Source organism: Cyphellophora europaea (assembly GCF_000365145.1).
Source record: "Cyphellophora europaea CBS 101466 unplaced genomic scaffold supercont1.7, whole genome shotgun sequence".
NCBI lineage: Eukaryota > Fungi > Ascomycota > Eurotiomycetes > Chaetothyriales > Cyphellophoraceae > Cyphellophora > Cyphellophora europaea.
The window spans coordinates 1,233,835-1,255,143 of NW_008481813.1; the positions used below are offsets into that span (position 1 = coordinate 1,233,835).

Sequence of the window (21,309 nt, forward strand, 5' to 3'; positions counted from 1 at the left end):
ACGTCTATGACTATGTCTCTGATATGGGGGCTGGTGGTATCAGTTCATGCATTGCCTGCACCTTTGATGGAGGCAGTTCCGGAATATTTGCACCGAAGCTCGGGGAGCCGGGGAAAAAGAAGTGGGTCTCATGGACGCGCTTGAGCCTCGTCACGTCACCGCGTTCCTATAAGGCTGAAAGTTTCGCAACTTCGTAACATCGCTCTTGCTCAGTTGCTTGCCTGAGTATACACAACTGTACATCCACACAACCCTCGGACTCCGCGTGCTAACCAGCTGGGCGCTCCACCTGGCGCGATGTCTCGCGCCAAGCGTCCTGGCCCTTTCGCGGACAGTGACAGCGAGGACCATGACTCTAGTTCGCACTCGTCTGCGGTATGTCTGCCTGATGTTTTCGCTGTTCTCTGCGGGAGCTGACTACTCTACAGCGCAAGCGCAGACGCGGCAGCACAGGCTCGGCCATTCCGTCATCGCCTCCGACTGATGGAGACCGGCAGTCGCCTGCTACGACTCCTCCGTCCGATATCGATTCCGATGAGGATAATGCTAACGGGACCCCCGAAGCCACTCAGCAGGTTGATCGCATCCGTCCGGAAGACAATGAACCCGCTGAATACGGCATCCTCGAGGCTGTGCACGTTGTCAACTTCATGTGCCACAAAAACGAGAAGTGGAAACTCTCACCACTGATCAACTTTATGTGTGGCAAGAATGGAAGCGGCAAGAGCGCTATCCTGACTGCAATTGTCATATGCCTGGGTGGCAAGGCTTCTGGAACCGGCCGTGGCTCATCGTTGAAAGACTTTGTTCGTCATGGTGCCAACAGCGCCAGCGTCACCTGTTATCTAAAGAACCAAGGCCAGAATGCCTTCCGGAATGACGAATACGGCAATACTATCGCAGTTGAAAGGAACTTCACCAGCTCGGGCAGCTCAAGTTTCAAAATCCGCAATGTAGATGGGAGAGTCATGTCTACTAAAAAGGGCGATCTAGAGGAGATTCTCGATCATTTCTGCCTTCAGATGGAGAATCCTCTGAATGTTCTCTCGCAGGACATGGCTCGATCATTCATAGCGTCGTCCAACGCTTCTGCAAAGTACAAGTTCTTTCTTAAGGGCGTCTTACTCGAACAACTGGACCAGGACTACAAGATCATCGAGGAGAATATCGACAACATGACTCCGAAAATAACACAAGGCCAGGAGGACCTTGCCGAGAAGAAACGTCGATGGCAGCTAGCTGATCGCAAGCTGAAAGAGTCACGGAAACTAGATGGCACCCGAGAGCGTCTGGCAGTTCTCCGACATCAATGCATCTGGGCGCAAGTAGTGGACCTTGAAGTCCATCGGCAAAGAGTCTCCGACGCGCTTGACGAGAACAGAGGCAAAATCGACGTTGAACGTCAGAATGCAGAACGGCTTGGTGAAGCTTATGATCAAGCCGAGGAACTCGTCCAGCAGAGGAAGCAAGAGTACGATGCAGAGCTACCAAAGATCGAAGAAGCACGATCTGATAGAAACGGGGCGGCAGAAAAGGTCAAAGAGACCAAAGATACTCACGCAACAGCGCGTGCCGAATCACGATTGGTGAAAGACGAGCTCAACAGTGCTCGTAGAGCTGTCCAGCGCAAGGAAGAGGAAATTCTCAACGAGGAGGCTCGTCTTACTGAAGTAGACGGTGGTGGCCGGGCTAGACGCCTGCGCGAGCTCGACGACTTGAGGACGGCTGCTGAACAAGCTAATACCGCCTACGAAACTCGTGCAGCTAGCAGACAGCAATACACTGCAGCCTGCGATACAGCAAAAGAGAAAGTTCATGCCGCCGAGGAGGAATTCAAGACCCAACAGAAACGTCTCACGGATCGCAAGGCTGAGCTACAAAACATACGCAGCAGTGAGAACGACCAAGGCCGCAAGTTTCACGAACGCATGCCTGAACTCCTTCGAGCCATCGGCAAGGAGACCAGATTTCGCAATCGTCCCATTGGACCCATTGGTAAACACATCAAGCTGAAGCATCAAAACTGGGCCAGGGTGCTTGAAAAGGTCTTTGGAAAAACTCCGAACAGTTTCATTGTTACCAACAAGCACGACCAAGACATCCTTCACGAGCTCCAACGCAAATATAGAGTCGATGGCACGCTCTTTATGCCACCCTCATACGAACTAGATGTGCGGGCCAAGGAACCCGATGATGAGTTCCTGACCATTATGCGAGCCCTGGAAATCGATAATTTTCTGGTACGCAACGTCCTGATCATGCAGCACAGCATTGAGACCGCAGTACTGGAAGAAAATTTTGACGAAGCTTGCCGCATCATGAACATTAGGGACCCAAACCAGCGGCCTCGTAACGTTCTGAATTGCTTTACGCTAGCACACAACAATCCCAGCAGAGGCTTCCGCTTGTTCTATCGTCAAGGCAGACCAGCTCAAGATCCCGTTGACGAATTTGTTGGACCCCTACGGCTGAACAGCAACCTCGATGAACAGGTTCGCTTACACCAGCAATATGTTTCTGATGAGGAGCACCGCTTGACGCATCTCAAGAGTGAGGTACAAAGCTGCAAACATGAGTATAACGCTGCGGTGAGAGCGCTGAAAGAATACAACGAAGAGGTGGGGAGACTCAGAGTCGCCAAGCAAGAAGCCGATCAAAAAGTCGAGGACAAGCAATCGGAAACTGAGCAGGACAACGTCGCCGGTGGAGCTCTTGATGCCCTGAGGCAGGCTCTCGAAGAGGCTAGAAAGGCTGTCGCAACGAAGTCAGCACTCTTCGGCGATGCCGTTGTCGCAGAGGATAGAGACAGGAAGGCAAACGAAGCAGCACAGCAAGAGCTCACGGCCATGGAAGACCGTCTGAAGGAGGCACAAGCAAACGCTGATAAAGCCAAAAGCGAGTGGCGCAGGGCTGATCAATCAAAAAGTGATGCGCTTGCTCAGAAGAACTGGAGTTTGAACAAGATCGAGGATGCTGAAAGGGAGTTGCAGACTTATATTCAACAACTCGCAACAGCCGACGAAGATATTCGCAAGGATACCGAGCAAGCCCGCGCCAGTGGTAGCGAGAGAGTTCCCATTCCTGAGGGAGAAACAGCCAAAACCCTGGACAAGAAGTGGGAACGTCTGCTGGAGCAGGTGACTGCTGCGAATGAAAGAGTGGGTGGCGACCCCGAGGAAATCGAACGCCAGGCCGCCGACGCTCTCCAGCAGTTCCGTCAAAGCAAAGAAGATCTTGAAGGCATGGTTACGCTGCAGGATACTCTGAAGGCGTCCGTGCATGAACGCATGCGTCGCTGGAGATTCTTCCGCCAACAGATTGGCCGAAGCGCACGCTCGGCGTTCATGTATCTGCTCTCCGAACGAGGTTTCAGGGGCAAGCTCATCATCGATCATACGCAGCACTTGCTAGACCTTCTCGTCGAACCTGACATCACTCGGCGGGATGGCACTGGCAGAAGCGCGCGTACGTTGTCCGGCGGCGAAAAGTCATTCTCGCAGATCTGCTTGCTGCTCGCGCTTTGGGAAGCCATGGGCTCACCAGTGCGGTGCTTGGACGAATTCGACGTCTTCATGGACGCAGTCAACCGCAACTTAAGTGTCAACCTTCTCATCGAGGCTGCAAGACAAAGCCGAGGACGACAGTATGTTCTGATCAGCCCGGGTACCAAAAGCGATATCAAGCCCGCGCCTGACGTTCATGCTTTTGAGTAAGTTTGCCTCACCTGTTGAGGAACTTGTTACTAATGATCTAACAGGGTTGCTCCTCCCGAGCGAGGACAGCAGAGACTTAGTTTCCAGCGGGCTGAGGCTGTCTGAGTGGCTTCATGGTGCCGAGACATGACTGTACGACCACTAATGATGTATCTAGACGAGCATAATTTCTTCCGGCTGCACGGTAGAGGGAGTCTAGGTTCCGGCTCTGTCGCCAAATGGAATCAGCTCGTGAACACACTGAAGGACTTCTACGCAGCCGTTTCTCTTTCCCAAGCACCCATGTGCATGCCACAGCTTGATCCGACGAAACTCGAGATTTCCTGTTCCCCGATCGCATTCAACAGCTCCCCCTCAGTTCGCATCACAGCCTTGCCCTCCCCTCCCTCCCCTCCTCCCTCTCCGCCTCCTCCCTCAGCACCCTTTTCAGAATCTTCCCACTCGCGCTCTTGGGAATCTCGTCCCTAAACACCACCCCGCCCGTCAACTGCTTGTACGCCGCCAGATTCTCCCGCACAATGTCCTTGACCTCTCGTTCCGTGATGCCGTTGGATCCCGGTCGCCGCACGATATAGGCCCGCGGCCGTTCGGCGTCCGAGTTTGGAGTTGCGGGCTTGAGGCCGATGACGGCGCAGTCGATGATGTCTGGGTGGTCGAGCAGCAGGCCTTCGAGTTCTGGGGGGGCGACCTGGAAGCCGCGGACTTTGATGAGTTCCTATTTCGGGTGCAGGAACACGTCAGTTTGAGACTTTATCTATCACGACTTGGGAGGACGAATTAGAGGAGGGGGCTACAGGCGTGGAAAGGGTAAGGGGGGATATCATGGCACGCAAACCTTTTTGCGGTCGACGATGTACCATAGCTTGGTCGCGCCGTCGCGGTAGAGGATGTCGCCGGTCTTGAAGTAGCCTTCGTGGTCGTAGGAGTCGCGGTTGGCTTGCTCGTTGTTGAAGTATCCTGCACATCACCCCACAGATATCAGCCTGTACAGTCGGACGGATGCGGATGTGAATCCAGGGACGAAGCTGCTGCCGATGCTACCAGCCACAGCTATATGGTCTACTCACCTCTGATGATTGTTGGCCCTCTCACGCAACACTCGCCACGCACATTGTCGGCTGTGATGTCGTTGCCCTCGTCGTCAATCAGCCTGCGATAGACTTCCGTCAGCATGGTTGTAATACTCTCGCAACCTCCAGCGCTACCCGGGCTTCGACCCTGCCATGGGGGAAAACTTACTTCACGTCCACCCCTGGCAAAAAGCGATTTCCCACGCTCCCCGTCTCGTCCTTGTCCGGCCAGTAGAACAGACTCACCGCGCTCGTCGTCTCCGTCATGCCCCAGACCTGCGTGAACGTTGCGTCCGGGTGACACAGGGCCTGCAGCCGCCTCTGCGACGCGGCATCCAGTGGTGCGGCGCCGGCAGCCACGCGGCGCACGCTGCGCATGCTGTATTTCTTGGACAGGGGGCTCATGATGATGGCGATGACCAGCGGAGGCACCATGCCCAGGTCGGTGATCTGGTGGCGCTGGATGGCGGCCAGGAAGGGCTCGAGCTCGAAGCGCCGCATGATCCAGCAGGGGTGGCCGGTACGGAAGGGCGAGATGTGCACGGCGGGGACGGTGGCGACGTGGAACATGGGTAAGGGGAAGAGGTTGCGCGAGGACCAGGGGATGCGGTCGCGTACGATGGTCGAGGTGAGCGTGTGGTACGAAGTGGCGTTGAAGTGGCTCTGCATGGCGGTTTTGGGCAGGCCCGTCGTGCCGGAGGTGGTGAGGCGGGCGATCTCCGTGTGCTCCAGTGTGTGGCGGTCGGTGATGCGGTCCCAGTCGCTGGTGCCGTGTTGGAGGAGCCAGGTCCAGGGCCGGAAGCCGGGAGGGCAGGGCTGCTGGTTGCGAGGGTCGAAGATGAAGATTTGGGAGCGGGGGATGTTTTCTGCGTCGGTAGCAGGGAGGACTGTGTCGAGTAGCTCGGGCGCGACGAAGAGGAGCTTGACTTGGGCGGTGCGGATGTGGTGTCGGAGTTCGTGGACGCGGTAGGCGGGGTTGGTTCCGCTAAAGATGCCACCGGCGCCGATACCACCGAGGAAAAGCATTGCTGGGAAAGGACATGATCAGTAGCTTGGCCAATGTCGGCGTCCTGTGAGAGAATTCCGCTTACTGTGCGACTGGTCAGCACACTGTTGGTATTCCTGGGTATCGAAGACCAGTCAAGAAATAGGTTGAACACATCCTTGTGCAGGCGTGCAAATGTCTTCCGCAAGTACCTACCAATACATTATCTGCATGCAGATCAGCAAGACGTAGACACCAAGGGGGACCCCCCTAAGTCCAAAAACTCACATCGTTGAACGCTGTAATGCTAAAGCAATCGCCCTTCTTGAGCCCAGCGGCACGGAAGCCAGCCACCAACTTCCGCACCAGGACTCGCCCTTGGTTGTAAGATAATGTCCGTGACTCATCGTCGAGATCATGGTACACCGGCTTGTCCAGATCATAGCTTGGGTCACCAAATGCGAACGTCACAACATCCTCTTCTGGTAGAGGGTAGGTCTCGGTGTGCAGCCATGGCATGGTTGTGAGAGTTGGGCGACAGTCGAGGACTGGCAGACGGATTGGACTGGTAGATTCGCCGGCGTAGTACCAACCCGTACAGTGCTGCTTGCAGTTGCTTTATGCTAGGAGCAGGCAATGAACGCTTTCCACAGACTATACTGGTATGCGTCCGCCTCGATGAGCCGAGTATCTGGCCAGTGACCGGTTCGGTGCAGGCTGTGGTCGGACTTGCTATGTTCATGAACACTTCGGCGTGGCCACTGGGGGGGGGCCAACAGCTCGTCCTGTACCCGGTACTTGTAGTAGGGGCATGCGCCGAGGTGAACGTCGGTACAGACATTATGCAGGTGGAGCACGGTGGAGTCTCCCCAGAAGGTTCCCCGCCTGGTCGGATCGACTACCGCCAATCATAGACAGTGTAGAGCGTGACTGACTCGTGGGCTGGAAGATCGTAGCGTGTACCGGCTGACGAACGAAAGGCTCTGGGTAGAAATATCAAGAGGAGATGGTAGAGGCTTCTTTCTACTGTGTTATGAGGGCAAGCGACTCGTAGCAGACTTGCCTCGCCCGAAGTACGTTGTCAATGCACGTATACTCCTGCGAACAGTAGCCTGCCAGCAATTAGTACATCCTACCCCTCGTCCACGACGCAAACATCGCACACCCGATCTCCTAGCTCTCGCTACAGCCTCACATCCCTCCCTTCCACCATGAGCACCACCTACCCACCCCAACCACCAACAACCCTCTCCCTCCCTCACATCCTCTCCCTCCGCTGGACATCCACCACACAGATCCACCCCCAATCCATCATCGCCTACAACCTCTCTCTCGGCGCCCCCGCCACGCACCTGGCCCACGTCTACGAGCGCCACCCTTCCTTCGCCCCGCTCCCCACCTTCGCCAGCACCTTCGCCATCGCCCTCATGTCGCTTGTCCACGCAGACATGCCCACCTTCCTCCCCAACTTCCAAGCCCACAACCACCTGCACGCCGCCCACGCTCTGCGCCTGCACCGGCCCCTTCCACACACCGGCACGCTCCGCCACGACGCCCACGTGCTGGACGTCCGCCCGGCGCGCAACAATGGCGTGCAGCTCCGCGTGCGCATCACCACCACCGCCGCCGACGACGGTTCGCAGCTAGTATTGTGCGAGCAGGAATGGACCAGCATCGTACTTCACGTCCCCACGACGGGCCTTCCTCCGTCGTCGTCGTCGTTGTCGTCCAGCGAAAGCGCCGCCGCAGCGCCTCCTTCTTCACATAGCCCGCCCCCGCCAGACAGGGCTCCCGACGCGGTGCACACGCACGCCACGAGCGTGGCGCAAGCGGCGCTGTACCGCGCGGCCAGCAACGACTTGAACCCGCTGCACATCGACCCGGCGACGGCGGCGCGGGCGGGGTTTCCGCGGCCGTTGCTGACGGGGACGTGCACTTTTGGGGTGGGGGTGAGGGGCGTGGTGGAGACGGTGGGGCGGGGAAGGGCGGTTAGGGAGGTGCAGGGTCGGTTGAGGAGGCCGGTGTTTGCGGGGGATGTGGTTAGGACGGAGATGTGGGAGGGCGTCGATAGAGGAGTCGGAGGGGACGGAGGGGATAGAGCGGCGGCGGTGGTGTTTCGGATGGTGGTGAGGGAGGAAGGGGGTGGGGGGAGGGTGGTCGTTGATCGGGGACAGGTGGTGTTTGGGGAGGGTGTGGCGGAGGGAGGGAGAGCGAGGCTGTGATGGAGACTGAAGCGTCACTAGATATCATAGCTTGGGCGTATCTGTGAGGTTTTCCCAGCCACCCTCTTTCTCGTCCTTGATCAATACATCGTCTTCGATTCGGACGCCGCCAACATCCCAGTATTTGTCCAGCGCTTCCTTGACAATGTACTTGGCCCGCTCCGGATCTTCAAGCACGGGTTCGATGATGAAGCGGCAGAAATAGATGCCCGGCTCTACCGTGATGACTGCCCCGGCCGGTACTTGGCCTCTGACTCTCAAATACTTGAACATGGGATCTGGATCCTCGTAGTTGGCGTGTCCGCCAGTGTCGTGGGTGTCCATGCCGAGGTAGTGGCCGAGACCGTGCGGGAAGAATGCGGTCGAGATACGCTTCTCAAGCAGCTCCTGCTCGCTTCCTTTCAAGATGCCGGCTTTGAGCAGGCCCTTGATGGCCACTTTGTGCGCGTTCTCGTGCACATCTTCCCAGTTCATGCCTGCATACAACATGTCGAAGCATGACTCTTGCATTTCCTTTACAAGGTCGTAGATAGTTTGCGATTCCGGTGTGAAGGTACCAGAGAGTGGGAATGTGCGGGTGATGTCGGCGCAGTAGCAATCATACTCGGCGCCTGCATCGAGGAGAACATTCAGGCGATTGCGAAGGGGCTGATCGTTGCGGATGTAGTGTAGCGTGGCACATGAATGGCCAGTGGCGCATATGGAATGATATGCCTGCTCATGAGCCCCGTTTGAGATGCAAGTGCCGATGAACGCGCCATATAACTGCTCTTCATTAGTGGCCGTGCTGGCCGCTTTCTGTGCCTCGATGTGGGCCAGGGTCGAGATCTCGTTGGCTTTTCGGATGAGAGCAACCTCGTACGTGTCTTTAATCACTCGACACTCGTCAATGGCTTCTCTGAGAGACGACAGCTCGGTTCCGACGAACGGGAGGAAAGTAATATGCTCGGAGACTTGCTCTGGGATCGCGTAGACAGAGGTTGTTTTCCTGGGCCCGTAGGCCGCGAGGGCGGCGTTGACTTCATTCGTGTAGAGCACATCATCCACATCATACTTTGCTAGTGCCTCCTCTTTAGACTCAGGTAGACCAGCCCAGATGACGGATTCGGGATCAATTGGCGGGATGAATAGCGTCAATATGTTTTGTGGAATATTATAGACGAGGTAGGCATCTGGTACTTTGCATCCAGACAGATAGAAGAAGTATCGACGCTGTCGGAAATGATCGGCTTGGTCGTCATCCTCTACCATGCGCGTCTTCTGCGCCTCGAGATAGATAACGGCATCGCTGGGAAGTCCGCGGTCAGTCAGATATTTCGCGACTCGCTGGCAGTGGGCTTTCGCGGGGTATTTCTCTTTCAGCGTCGTGTCGGTGAGGGACATGGTGATGAAGTAGAGATTGGTACCACTCGAACTTGTGCTGCTGGTAAAGCAAGACTCAAGATTTACAGAAAACTGCAACGTCGAGGTGGTAGCGTCGAGTGGGGAGGAGGGGTGTAGAATGCTTCTTATCGATAGGCCATAGCCGATAATAGCCGTCGTCTTTAGAACACTCCTGCTGGACCAGTGCTTATGCACCCGAGCTGCCAACGTCTAGACATCTCCGAGCGAGCTTACTACCTGTAGGTGCTTGTCTGATTTGTATAAGCCTGCCGGCTATCGACTGCCACTGGACCATGCGCGCTGCTTACGGCAACATCGTTAAGCAGGGTGACTGTCATTCACTGCCTGTGTTTCTTGGCATAATCTCAGCATTAACATTGACCTATATCTTGGTCCAGCAGTTGGCTCGTTTGCTAGCCTGGATGTATTATGCCCAAGACTCTACTGGCACAATAGCTAGTTCCTTGTTCAATCCTTCCAAGTGATGACTTTCGTCCTTGCCCACTCCTCCAGGCCGAGAGTGCCATTGAATCTCCCGAATCCAGATTTCTTCGCTCCACCATGCGACAGTGCCGACTCGTCATGGATCGACATGCTGTTGATATGGACGGCCCCAGTTTCAATTTGTTTCGCAATCTTCAAGCCCCGGCGTAGATCCTCGGTGAAGACGGCAGACGCCAGGCCATAGTCAGTGTCATTAGCCAACTTGATCGCCTCTTCGTCTGAGCCAACGGTATACAGTGCGACCGTTGGACCGAAGGACTCGGTATGGTAGATATCCATGTTCTCTTTAATGCTCTCCAGTATCACGGGTTTCATCGTGGTTTTCGATTCTTCTTGTGCGTCAGGATTGCCGTACACGACACCGGCTCCTTTGCTGACGGCGTCAGACAGCAGCTTCCGATTCTTCTCGACTCCCACCATAGCGACTAGCTGCGGCACTCCCATACCCTGGTCGGAAAACAAATGGTCCATCGTAGCCTTGAGAGCCGGCTTGAACTTGTCGACAATGTTTTGGTGAACAATTATTCGCTCCGTTGCCATGCAAATCTGACCGGCGTGGAGGAACGCTCCCAGAGCACACTGTAAGGCTGCATTCTGGATATCAGCGTCCTCGCAAACAATAGCAGGTGCTTTGCCGCCCAGCTCCATAACCGTCGGCTTCAGATACTTGCCTGCAAGAGAGGCAATGATCGAACCGACGTTGGTAGAGCCTGTGAAATTTATCTTCTTGACGGCAGGGTGCGTCACGAGTGCCGTGGTGATCTTGGAAGCGTCCTCAGGACGATGCACTATGGTGTTCAAAGCTCCAGGAGGCAGGCCGGCTGAGTTCAAAACCGACACAATCGCCCAGTATGTGGCTGGGGACGATTCTGAACCCTTCAAGATGACTGTGTTCCCCCTAAAGCGGAGTAAGCAATGTTGGGCTGTAAAGTAGATTGGACCCGACTCACATTGCCAGGGGCTGCAGACACGCTCTAAGACCTATTGAACGTCAGACGATCTGGTCTAGGATGTACTGCTCCTAGATTGCGGAGGCATAGCTGGCCGCAGCTGTTCTGGCACTTACCAAGAACATTTGGCGCATTCCATGGAGCAATGCCCAGACATACTCCATAAGGTTCCCTTCGAAAGTGTCAGTGAGATGGAAGCCTGCAAAATCTGTGACTAGGGAATGGTGGTGCTTCAGGCATGCCACATGAACATGTTGATGTGGTGCCTCCGGCGCTTCACAGGCAGGATAGCAACGCACCTGATCTGGATCGCACTCTTCCCTTCGTCGATCACGGTGGGAACAGTGCCCTGTACAGCACCGATCAGGCCAGCAATGTCTTTGCAAGCATTCGACGCAAGGCCAAACTCAAACGCGAACATGGACTCAGCCGCACCAGTCTCAGAGTGAGAGTACTGCCAGAACTCATCCCGCCGCTTAGCAAACTCCTCGGCGGCTTTCAAAAAGATGTCCCGTCGCACAGTTGGTTTGGTGCGAGACCATTCAGGGAAAGCCTTCTGGGCCGAGGCAACGGCTGCCTGTGCGTCCTCTTCCGAGGCAGATGAGCATTTGTAGAGCTTCTGCTGGTCGAGCGGCGAAATGACGTCGAAAGTGACCGAGGTCGTGATCTCCTTGCCATCGAGCCACAGTGGGATGGTTGAAGATGCGTCAAACTTGCTCTTGGATGCCATGATATCGTGTGTGCGTGAGTAAGAAATCGAAGCTGATGAGCAATGTCTGGGGGCAGAGAGGCACTGAATAAAGAACAAAACAATGTCGGGAGTATATATACAGCTATATCAATAACAGATATTCGCGACGCTGCTGACCGGCAGTCAAGTATACTCTAGTGACGCATGTGTCCGCTTCCGACGGCAGGTGGCAAAGACCAGAGACGTTCGGATACTCCATACGGTAGTAGTCTGCGGCTTTTACCCCTGTCGCATGTAGCAGAGTGCGGGCGAGGCGGAGTTGAAAGACGATGTACCCCTCAGCCATCAGGGTGTTTCATAGGCGTCTTGTAAGCCGGCTTTAAAGCCGTTTCTCTACATCACTTATAAGCCGCCTATAAGCCATCTATAAGCCGGCTAGCTGGCTTACAGGCGACAACGATAAGCCCGCTAGACGGGCAGCCGTCTATAAAACACTCTGTCAGCCATGCAGGAGCGGATGTGGGGCCGCCTGTGCAACACCCCAGAAAGCACAAGTTTCCTGGCTTACGCCCAGAATAGAGACATGAGGGGTTTCTTTACAGCATTGACTAGGGCATACCAAGGTCAGTACTGCGAGGCTGCGCAGCTTGTGCTGGACGCCTAGTCTCAGCTCGCAGCGATGGCACCGGAGCAGTACTGTAAACACACCAGCTTACCGCAGCGACTGCACCGCCACATGGCCACAGACTTGATTATAGAGCTTTCTTCTGTGTCCAGTCTTGGGTGGGGTCCAATCGCATAGTCTCAACACATGATACAAATTGGCCAGCAAGTACGGGAGCAAGGTGGAATCAGAGTTAGACTGCGTTTACCAGACTGGACATATATCAGGTACGCTCGGGCGGACGAAGCTCGGCTCGCTGTGACTAGATAGGCCGGGACAAGGGACCGAAGCACGCCGAGCGTGAGTCTGCTGGCGCTGAGAAGACGGTTGGGCCCCTTGGCTAGACAGTGGTTTCCGTACACGACCTGTGAATTTGAGCTTCGCTTGTTAGGGCTTGTTGAGCCGCAGTTGCGTGCAACACTTCGTACGTGCTCCCAGGCTCAGGCCGACAAGCTGATGTTCTAGGTTAATTGAAGAGTTAGAGCAGCAGCAGCAGAGGCTATTATGTAGCAGACGGTGTTCCACCCCACCAATATTTTGTGCAGTACTTGGGGACGAAGTGTGGGTACGCGTGAGGGGGAGCCGGTATGCTAGAGACTCGCGGTCGTCCGTAATCCTCAGCATTTCACCCCATATTTTGATGCAGAACGCTCCAGCCTGGGTCAGTAGCCTTCAAGCAGATGGCCAACTCAGAGTTCATCGTGGATATGCATTCGCATCGTGACATTGTCATGGTGTCCCTTGTGTAGCACTGTTCACGAGAGAGAGTGCTACGACTTTTACAGGCTGAATAAGAAACAGCAAATCTGCAAGAAGCGACTGACGGCTGTCAGAAGTACTTGTTCGAGCGCGCTTGATCGAGCTCGATTCTATCTAGCTGAGTGCCAGTGGTGGGGGTTGTGATGATGAGACGAATTCGACCAACGGTGGAGAAGAGGGGCGTCCCCCCCGGAAGCCCCCGTAGTCACTGCCAGTGCTCCGGAAGGGGAGTGGGAGTGGGATGTAACGTGTAAAGAGCGCGAATGTTTGCCTGCTCGGACTTTTTTTCCCGACTTTCCTCCCCTGCGTTCACCCGCGAGGGCGCGTAGCAAGCGCTTCTTCAGCAAGATCAGCACTAAGTCACGCCATGGCTCTTGGACACAATCCAGATCTCGACACGCGAGCAGCCGAAGCGGCCTGCATACGCGAACAAAACTTGGTGCAGGCCGTCAGACCACCCTCAAACTATGAATTCAGCAGGTCGAAAAAGTCATCATATTGACGCAAAGTCAACCCCGCATCAGGGGGGCCGCCACATGTACATGCTCCTCCCATCCGCTGCCTGGTCAACTGAACACTACGCAGCTCGGTGCATCCGTGATTCCAGATTCCAGACGACCGTAGCTCAGTCATTGGTCCATTCTTGCTGCAGCTCGGTGAACACCCTGGATATGCCGCCCGGCGCGGTATACTTTGTGACTCCCTGGAATAGCAAGATCTCCTGCTTTGGGCCTTGCACCCCTCCTGTTTCCCGCTCACTCAATGGTCCACCCTCCCTTTGATCCAAGGCCGACGCCTTGTTGGTAGCCACCCAGTCAATGATTCGTGCCGCCGCTGATGGACATCCGCCCATCATCCGAAATCTAATCTTTTTGACTCGACAGTCTACCCCCTCCATCTACCCGCAAGCTCTCCATGCAACCCTGGAGCAATGGCTGAGCTCCCATTATTGGTCCCGACGCGACGCGGGTCAGTGGCTGTACCCCGGCGTGTGGGCCATCATCTACTCCCCAGACAACCCGATTGAGGGGTATCCCGCTCATCCTTGATTTCTCGGAGGGGCAGGTCCGCTCAGCTTCGCTCTATATAACGGTAAGGCCACATCCAGCTCATGCAGGAGTTCACCAATTCATCATACCACTTATCACTCACACAAATCCCACACACACCCATCTAAAACAAGCACCATACAACACCATGTCTCAAAAGATCCCCGAGAAGCAGTGGGCCCAGGTCATTGAGAAGGTTGGCGGTCCTGTTGAGTACAAACAGATTCCAGTAGCAAAGCCCGGCCCTGGAGAGGTTCTCGTCAACATGTATGACTTCCTATCGCTCAACTCACCTCGGAAAATCTACTAACGTTCCCTACCAGCAAGTACTCTGGTGTGTGCCATACCGATCTACACGCCGTCAACGGTGACTGGCCCATTCCCACCAAACTACCTCTTGTCGGTGGCCACGAGGGTGCCGGTATCGTCGTTGCCCGCGGTGAGGGCGTGACAGATGAAGATGCCAAGATTGGCGAGGCTGTTGGTGTCAAGTGGCTCAACGACTCCTGCCTAAGTTGCACATTCTGCATGCAGGCCGATGAGCCTCTTTGCTTGACTCCCAAGCTATCTGGCTACACCGTGGATGGCTCCTTCCAGCAATACTGCATTGCTTCTGCGAAGCATGTCGCACACATTCCGGAAGGAGTCCCTCTTGATGAGGTCGCCCCCGTTCTTTGCGCCGGTATCACCGTCTACAAGGGCCTGAAGGAATCAGGTGCTCGCCCAGGACAGACTGTCGCCATTGTTGGTGCGGGTGGTGGTCTGGGCTCTCTTGCCCAGCAATACGCTCGGGCCATGGGCCTCAACGTCATTGCCATCGACTCTGGTGAGGAGAAGGAGAAGATGAGCAAGGAGATGGGTGCCTCAGTGAGTCTCGCATGCCTGGGGCATATGTGGCTTAACCATACTAACTGACTTTCCAGGCCTTTGTTGATTTCGCAAAGTCCAGCGACATTACCAAGGATGTCCGCGCCGCCACTGCTGACGGTCTCGGCCCGCACGCCGTCATCCTCGTCGCTGTGAACGAGAAGCCCTTCCAACAGGCGGCTGAGTACGTCCGCCCCAGAGGCACCGTCATCGTTATCGGTCTACCCGCGGGTGCTCATATCCGCGCCCCTGTTTTCGAGTCCGTGCTCAAGATGGTCCGCATCCAGGCCTCGTACGTCGGTAACCGACAGGACTCTCAAGAAGCGCTCGAATTTTTCCGCAAGGGTCTCATCCACGCTCCATTCAAGACTGTTGACCTCAAGGACTTGAACAAGGTGTACGAGCTGATGCACGCTGGCAAGATCACTGGTCGCTACGTGCTCAAGATGCCAGACGCAGAATGAATGCGAAAGTAATTGCAGGCGTGGAAGTCATATGTGTTTGTAGATGCAAGAATTTAGTGGTTGACCAAATTCACTGCCTGAGAAATTCTTATTGAGGAAATGAAACCGTCAATCTCCCCGCACTGGCTTTCTGTGATTGGCTTGTTTGAGGCTATATCTCCCCCTTGTGTTGAAGGAAACGGAGGGGTAGCGCGGGGCAAATATCCTGACTGATCAGTCCACTATGTCAGGCACTGCCACAACACTGCAGTAAAGGCATAGGTCGCGTGCTTCTGGTCACATCAGGATACAGCAATTAGTGAGGGAATTACCCATTTAAAGCGTTGACTGAGGCAGGTGATGCTTTCAGCAGGAGCCACACAAGCTCACTGCCCATTACAGCTAGACACGCGGCAGAAATTTGATCATCATTAATTTTCAAGTGTAGCTCCTCAACGCCACCGATCCATAAGCCGTCAATTCAGGCACGGTACTGCGGCAAATCCTGAGGTCCTGCACCTCCAAAGCCTGGCCAGCCAACGAAGCAACCGGGGGCTAGGCGTTCCAAAGCCCCCAAATGCCGTCAACGTGGGCCTAGCTCCTGCATTTGCTGGCTAAGCATTTGCACAAGCTCATCAGCTCCCAGGCTCCCCGGGCGTTGACTAGGTATTAGCGCCCTTACTGGGGACCCTTTGCGCGAATGACGTTCCTTAGGCGAATGCACGAGTCTAACGCGGCTGTTCTGGTAAGAACCAACAGCTTCTGCTTTCCGGCGAGGCCTGAGTCACACAACCAACGAGCGGTGTCCTAGCAGGATCCTGCGTAATGAGCTGACACGTCCGTTTGCCGGCAAGCTTTGCTTCTTCCTGCATGCGGGACTACGTGTGCACGTGTAATGTCACCAGAGCCCAGCATCATGGAAGGAGCTGCGGCGTTTGGGTTGCATGCGTACGTGGCGGGGTTGGTTGGCTTGCACGCTTCCATGAGCTTTCAGCTCCCCCGTGGTGAAGCTCTTGGGTCTTAGATCGTGGTGAGTTCTTTTTTCCTTTTTTCCTCAAATCCCTCGTACTGTGCTTCTGGTTTGCACATAAACATAGACGAGCCAGAGTACGTTCAGAACAGCATCTTTGTGCCAAAGTTAAATAACCACATCATCGCGTTCTCGCCAGTGATCCAATACCATGGTGCACTTATCTGGAGTCGCCCCACGGCAGGGCGGGAAGAAGACAGCGACCGAGCAAGTGCACCGCCGCAGTTCGATCGTGCCTGGCCTTGAGCATATCTCGCTGGAGGCTCCTGGTGAAGATGAGTTCTCGACATCGGTCTATGGGTCTCGTTTCGCCGCGGAAGACCTCCCCTCACATGAGATGCCTGAGAAGGAGATGCCTAAAGAGATTGCCTACCGCATGATCAAGGACGAACTTAGCCTGGACGGCAATCCCATGCTGAAGTATAGTTGCTCATCTAGGATACTGGACTAGACTGATAGAAAGTGCAGCCTGGCTAGCTTCGTAACGACATTCATGGTGGGCGCCCTCCGCAATCCCTGACAGAGCAGCAAGTCTGACCTCAATAGGAAGATGAAGCAGAGAAGCTCATGACCGATGCGTTCAGCAAGAACTTCATCGACTATGAGGAATACCCTCAGACAGCCGAACTGCAAAACCGCTGCGTCAACATGATCGCCCGCCTCTACAACGCCCCTGACGCCCCACAGGGCCAGAACGCCATGGGAACCTCCACCGTCGGCTCCAGCGAAGCCATCATGCTTGCCGTCCTCGCCATGAAGAAGAGGTGGGCAAACAAGCGCAAAGCCGAGGGCAAAGACTTCTCTCGCCCGAACATCGTCATGAACTCTGCAGTCCAGGTCTGCTGGGAGAAGGCGGCGAGATACTTTGACGTTGAGGAGAAGTGGGTGTACTGCACCACAGACCGCTATGTCATTGATCCCGAAGAGGCGGTCAGCTTGGTCGACGAGAACACAATTGGCATCTGTACGATTCTGGGCCTGACGTACACGGGTGAGTATGAGGATACACAGAAGATCAACGATCTTCTCGTCGCTAACAAGATCGACTGCCCCATCCACGTGGACGCGGCTTCTGGCGGTTTCGTCGCTCCATTCGTGAACCCCAACCTGAAGTGGGACTTCCGGCTCGAGAAGGTGGTCAGCATCAATGTTTCTGGCCACAAGTATGGTCTGGTATACCCTGGCGTCGGATGGGTCGTGTGGCGCTCACCAGAGTATCTTCCCCAAGAGCTCATCTTCAACATCAACTATCTGGGAGCCGATCAGGCATCCTTCACGCTCAACTTCAGCAAAGGCGCTTCACACGTTATTGCTCAGTATTATCAGATGATCCGCTTGGGTAAGCGTGGCTATCGGTGAGTGCTCCGTGGGCCTGAACCAAAGTAGGGGTGGTCCTCTGGTTGCGTCTGAAGCGCTCCTTCATTCACAATACGGGCCTATTACCTACGGTAGTCTTCTTGCGTGTGGGTCGGTACACTGACGTCTTCAAACAGGAGCATCATGCTCAACTTGACTCGCACTGCCGACTACCTGTCCGCACAGCTTCAAGAGCTTGGATTCATTATCATGTCTGTCGGCGGTGGGCGAGGCCTGCCGCTCGTTGCGTTCCGCCTCGATGACGACGATGACAACCTATTCGACGAGTTCGCGCTCGCCCACCAACTGCGTGAGAGAGGCTGGGTTGTGCCAGCGTACACAATGGCACCTCATTCCGAGAAACTCAAGATGATGCGTGTGGTTGTCCGAGAGGATTTCAGCAAGCAGCGCTGCGATGCCCTGGTGATAGATATCCGGATGGCGCTGAAGGTGTTGGGTGAAATGGACAAGAAAACCATGGAGCGATACCAGAGGTAAGGCATTCAAAGGGGTTTAAGTCGTCAAGCAGCATGCTAATTCTTCACGACAGTCACGTTCAGAAGCACACTCAGTTGGGTAGGGCAGCCCGCGCTCAGACCTTTAAACTGGATGAGGCTCATTCTCTCCAGGTAAGTTATGGCTCATACAAGGGCCGAAAAATTCCACTAACGAGACTGCAGGCCAAACACGGAAAGACACACAGTGTATGCTAGACGGGGTGGAAGTCGAGGGAAAGCTATTGCAGCTTGCGAGTGAGCTGAACACTATCGGCCGAACTAGAGCAACAAATACAGTCAATGTTACAATGAAGCATATTAGGTATACCTGACTAAAGGACCGCCATAATAATACTGCAGATGTCAGAAACCAAGCACTCGCAGATTGAAAATAATCCATCGAGCTGTGCCCGGGCATAGCGGAGTTAGTCACAGAGGTGCCAAGAGTCAAACTTGGCGCAAATTGTTGCCAAGCCGCAGCCCACAGCGATTTTCGAGACCTCTAACCGCAACGCATCTTCATCAGTGAGCCGCTTCGACACACATCTCCAGAGACACGATCGCCCATCATGTGTATGTGATGAACCTCCCGCTATGCTACAGTATTGTTCCTGGTCTTCTGCCTCATCAAGAGAGACAGATTGCCGTGACATGCTGCGGTCAATATGAAAGAACGTCATGCTAACTTTCGCGCAGCTCTCGTCAGCGGTGAGAAGTCGAACTGTGAGCCAACACCCCGAGTCGAACGCCTCAGACCGTCTTACTGACCCTTCGCGCAGTCCAGTACATTCTTCGTCTCCTCAATACCAACGTCGATGGCAAGCAGAAGATCATGTATGCCCTGACCCGCATCAAGGGTGTCGGCCGCAGATATTCCAACCTGGTGTGCAAGAAGGCCGATGTGGACCTCAACAAGCGGTATGTCTGGATCCAATAACTTGGAACGATGTCCAGAAAGCTAACGGGTTGTCTTCAGTGCCGGTGAGATCACCTCTGAAGAACTCGAGCGCATCGTCACCATTATTCAAAACCCTACCCAGTACAAGATCCCCGGCTGGTTCCTGAACAGACAGCGCGATATCGTCGACGGCAAGGATTCGCAGGTGTTGGCCAACGGCATGGAGAGCAAGCTGCGTGAGGATTTGGAGCGTCTGAAGAAGATCCGTGCCCACCGTGGTCTGCGTCACTACTGGGGCCTCCGCGTTCGTGGCCAGCACTCCAAGACCACTGGTCGGAGAGGCCGGACTGTCGGTGTCAGCAAGAAGAAGGGCTAGTGGTTTTGCAGGTTTTCCAATGTGTGGTTGATGCGGTGGCGAAGATGGAGTCACGATTTTCAAAACACCGTGCTGCATGGTGGCGTGGCTGGAAACATGGACGTCTGGCCCTCGAAACGAAGTCAACATTGTCGATGCAGGAGAGACGAGCAGTGGTGAAGAAGCCATCATTCGGTCGAGGTTTCAGAGGATGAGAAATACCAAAAGATCTTCAAGCTACTAAACTGCAACCGAGACTTTCAAATCGTGGTGACCTTCCACTAATACACAGGAGACCAATGATACAACAAGATTCTTTGATTTAAAGACTGAAACTTCTGGAATCTGCTGGCACTGTATCATCGTGAGATGGCTGTATGAAGTGTCTGAACTGTACAATGCCACCCAGTATGCGCGTGTGGTGCTGACAAGTAACGGAATCAGTACCAGTTAGTGGCCATGTCCTGCCGGGTACGATGCAGCATACGATGCAGAGAGGATGTCTGTGGAACATCAGGAAATGCGTGTAGTGAATCGGGCTGGCAAAGCGAGTAAGAGGCAGAAGACGTCCAGACTAACAAAATCAAGGAAGGAGCGACTGCACCGAATCACATCGATCCCACAAACACGTCTCTCTGGCATCCTCGCAGTAGACAAGTCCTGACAGGCCCTCTTCTGTCCGGGCTCGAAGTCTGCCACTAGTGACCATCAAACTTACGCTCGCTATCCTGTCAAAGTTCAGCCAACATGAAGGTCGCTATTGTCGCTCTCGTTGTCGCTACCAGCGCCTGCCTGGTCAGCCTTGCCGCAGCTGCGTCGCAATTCTTGGGCGACTTCCTCATCTCGAACCTAGTCGTTGATGCGCCTTTCCAAGCATATCCCAACTCAACGGCCTCGAGCTTTGTCTGGTGTAAGTATCTGCATAAGTAATCGATTGACGCAAGCCTGGAATTCAGACATTGACACTCGCCGCAGTTGACTTCAGCGACCAAGACACCCTGCACGTCAACCCAACTCGCTGCATTGTCGAATGGGCCGTAGGCATCACTTCCGAGAATGGTACGGCCACCTGCGCCAACAATACCTTCACCGTCCAGATCCCCGACACTACCTATTATGGCATCCAGAACTTCTCCATTGACTTGTCTCATACCTACCTCGACAACACGTACGTATTAACTCACACCTGAGCTGTGAGAAAGACCGTTGGCTAACTTTAGAATAGCGTAGGAGATCCTCCCTACAATGTTCTCACCAAGCTCGGCGGCCTCAACATCACCTTCCCAGAGATCGAGAACTACAAGTGCGACTTGTCGAGAGGTCACTGTGCATCAGTGGCCGACGCGAGTTTCCTCGCGGTAGTGACGGCTGCTATTGCTTAAAAGAAGCAATAATAGCAGTACACTCAGAGCGGACGAATGGACTTGCGTATGCTAGGGTAGGTGTTCCGGTCATCACCGTTGCAAGATGTCGGTATTGCCGTCGTAGCTACCGCTGATAGAGATCTAATGATACACTCTTCACAAAGACTTGCTTTGATTGCGCCCAGACACGGACAACCTGTGCACGAGACCCATATACTGACGTCCATGACAACGACGTGAAGGTCGGTCCTCGGCTGAGGTCGCTGGTGCAGCCAATCACAGATGCTCGTGCTGGTGGCGGAGGTGGAGCGTTGGCCAGGCACCCATCGTTATCGTCGCCGGCGGGCCAACTGACAACCGCGCTTCCCAGGTACTCGGTATCCTCCCCAAACCATTCCCGCGTTCTTCTCGGAGGGTCTTCTGGAGCTTGTGACTATGAACGCAACTCCCTTCTATAATCTCACGACTCCTTTGTTCAAGTTATCTCATACGTGGTTCGATCTGCCGAA

The 21,309-nt window shown here is 54.7% G+C and overlaps 9 protein-coding genes across 9 annotated transcripts; 6 read left to right on the forward strand and 3 right to left on the reverse strand.

Annotated features, from left to right (window-relative positions):
• Positions 1-297: 297 nt before the first annotated feature.
• Positions 298-3,818, forward strand: HMPREF1541_07557 (uncharacterized protein; the record flags this gene model as incomplete). Its single annotated transcript, XM_008721881.1, has 3 exons — positions 298-375; positions 429-3,709; positions 3,758-3,818. 3 exons carry the CDS (start codon positions 298-300, stop codon positions 3,816-3,818), a joined length of 3,420 nt encoding a protein of 1,139 aa, XP_008720103.1.
• Positions 3,819-4,077: 259 nt separating this feature from the next.
• Positions 4,078-6,287, reverse strand: HMPREF1541_07558 (uncharacterized protein; the record flags this gene model as incomplete). The annotated part of the gene is made up of 5 exons (XM_008721882.1): positions 4,078-4,428; positions 4,549-4,670; positions 4,781-4,863; positions 4,953-5,811; positions 6,053-6,287. 5 exons carry the CDS (start codon positions 6,285-6,287, stop codon positions 4,078-4,080), a joined length of 1,650 nt encoding a protein of 549 aa, XP_008720104.1.
• Positions 6,288-6,979: 692 nt separating this feature from the next.
• Positions 6,980-7,990, forward strand: HMPREF1541_07559 (uncharacterized protein; the record flags this gene model as incomplete). Its single annotated transcript, XM_008721883.1, has 1 exon — positions 6,980-7,990. One exon carries the CDS (start codon positions 6,980-6,982, stop codon positions 7,988-7,990), a length of 1,011 nt encoding a protein of 336 aa, XP_008720105.1.
• A 24-nt stretch (positions 7,991-8,014) lies between these two features.
• Positions 8,015-9,373, reverse strand: HMPREF1541_07560 (uncharacterized protein; the record flags this gene model as incomplete). Its single annotated transcript, XM_008721884.1, has 1 exon — positions 8,015-9,373. The coding sequence occupies one exon, from the start codon at positions 9,371-9,373 to the stop codon at positions 8,015-8,017; it is 1,359 nt and encodes a 452-aa protein (XP_008720106.1).
• Positions 9,374-9,841: 468 nt separating this feature from the next.
• Positions 9,842-11,557, reverse strand: HMPREF1541_07561 (uncharacterized protein; the record flags this gene model as incomplete). The annotated part of the gene is made up of 4 exons (XM_008721885.1): positions 9,842-10,775; positions 10,828-10,858; positions 10,944-10,999; positions 11,127-11,557. The coding sequence occupies 4 exons, from the start codon at positions 11,555-11,557 to the stop codon at positions 9,842-9,844; spliced, it is 1,452 nt and encodes a 483-aa protein (XP_008720107.1).
• A 2,581-nt stretch (positions 11,558-14,138) lies between these two features.
• HMPREF1541_07562 (uncharacterized protein) lies at positions 14,139-15,321 on the forward strand (the record flags this gene model as incomplete). Its single annotated transcript, XM_008721886.1, has 3 exons — positions 14,139-14,257; positions 14,314-14,857; positions 14,914-15,321. The coding sequence occupies 3 exons, from the start codon at positions 14,139-14,141 to the stop codon at positions 15,319-15,321; spliced, it is 1,071 nt and encodes a 356-aa protein (XP_008720108.1).
• Positions 15,322-16,481: 1,160 nt separating this feature from the next.
• Positions 16,482-18,399, forward strand: HMPREF1541_07563 (glutamate decarboxylase; the record flags this gene model as incomplete). The annotated part of the gene is made up of 6 exons (XM_008721887.1): positions 16,482-16,750; positions 16,799-16,826; positions 16,877-17,685; positions 17,824-18,180; positions 18,237-18,315; positions 18,367-18,399. The coding sequence occupies 6 exons, from the start codon at positions 16,482-16,484 to the stop codon at positions 18,397-18,399; spliced, it is 1,575 nt and encodes a 524-aa protein (XP_008720109.1).
• Positions 18,400-18,848: 449 nt separating this feature from the next.
• HMPREF1541_07564 (40S ribosomal protein S18) lies at positions 18,849-19,457 on the forward strand (the record flags this gene model as incomplete). The annotated part of the gene is made up of 3 exons (XM_008721888.1): positions 18,849-18,906; positions 18,963-19,101; positions 19,160-19,457. The coding sequence occupies 3 exons, from the start codon at positions 18,849-18,851 to the stop codon at positions 19,455-19,457; spliced, it is 495 nt and encodes a 164-aa protein (XP_008720110.1).
• A 726-nt stretch (positions 19,458-20,183) lies between these two features.
• Positions 20,184-20,818, forward strand: HMPREF1541_07565 (uncharacterized protein; the record flags this gene model as incomplete). Its single annotated transcript, XM_008721889.1, has 3 exons — positions 20,184-20,346; positions 20,412-20,604; positions 20,662-20,818. The coding sequence occupies 3 exons, from the start codon at positions 20,184-20,186 to the stop codon at positions 20,816-20,818; spliced, it is 513 nt and encodes a 170-aa protein (XP_008720111.1).
• Between the last annotated feature and the right edge of the window lie 491 nt (positions 20,819-21,309).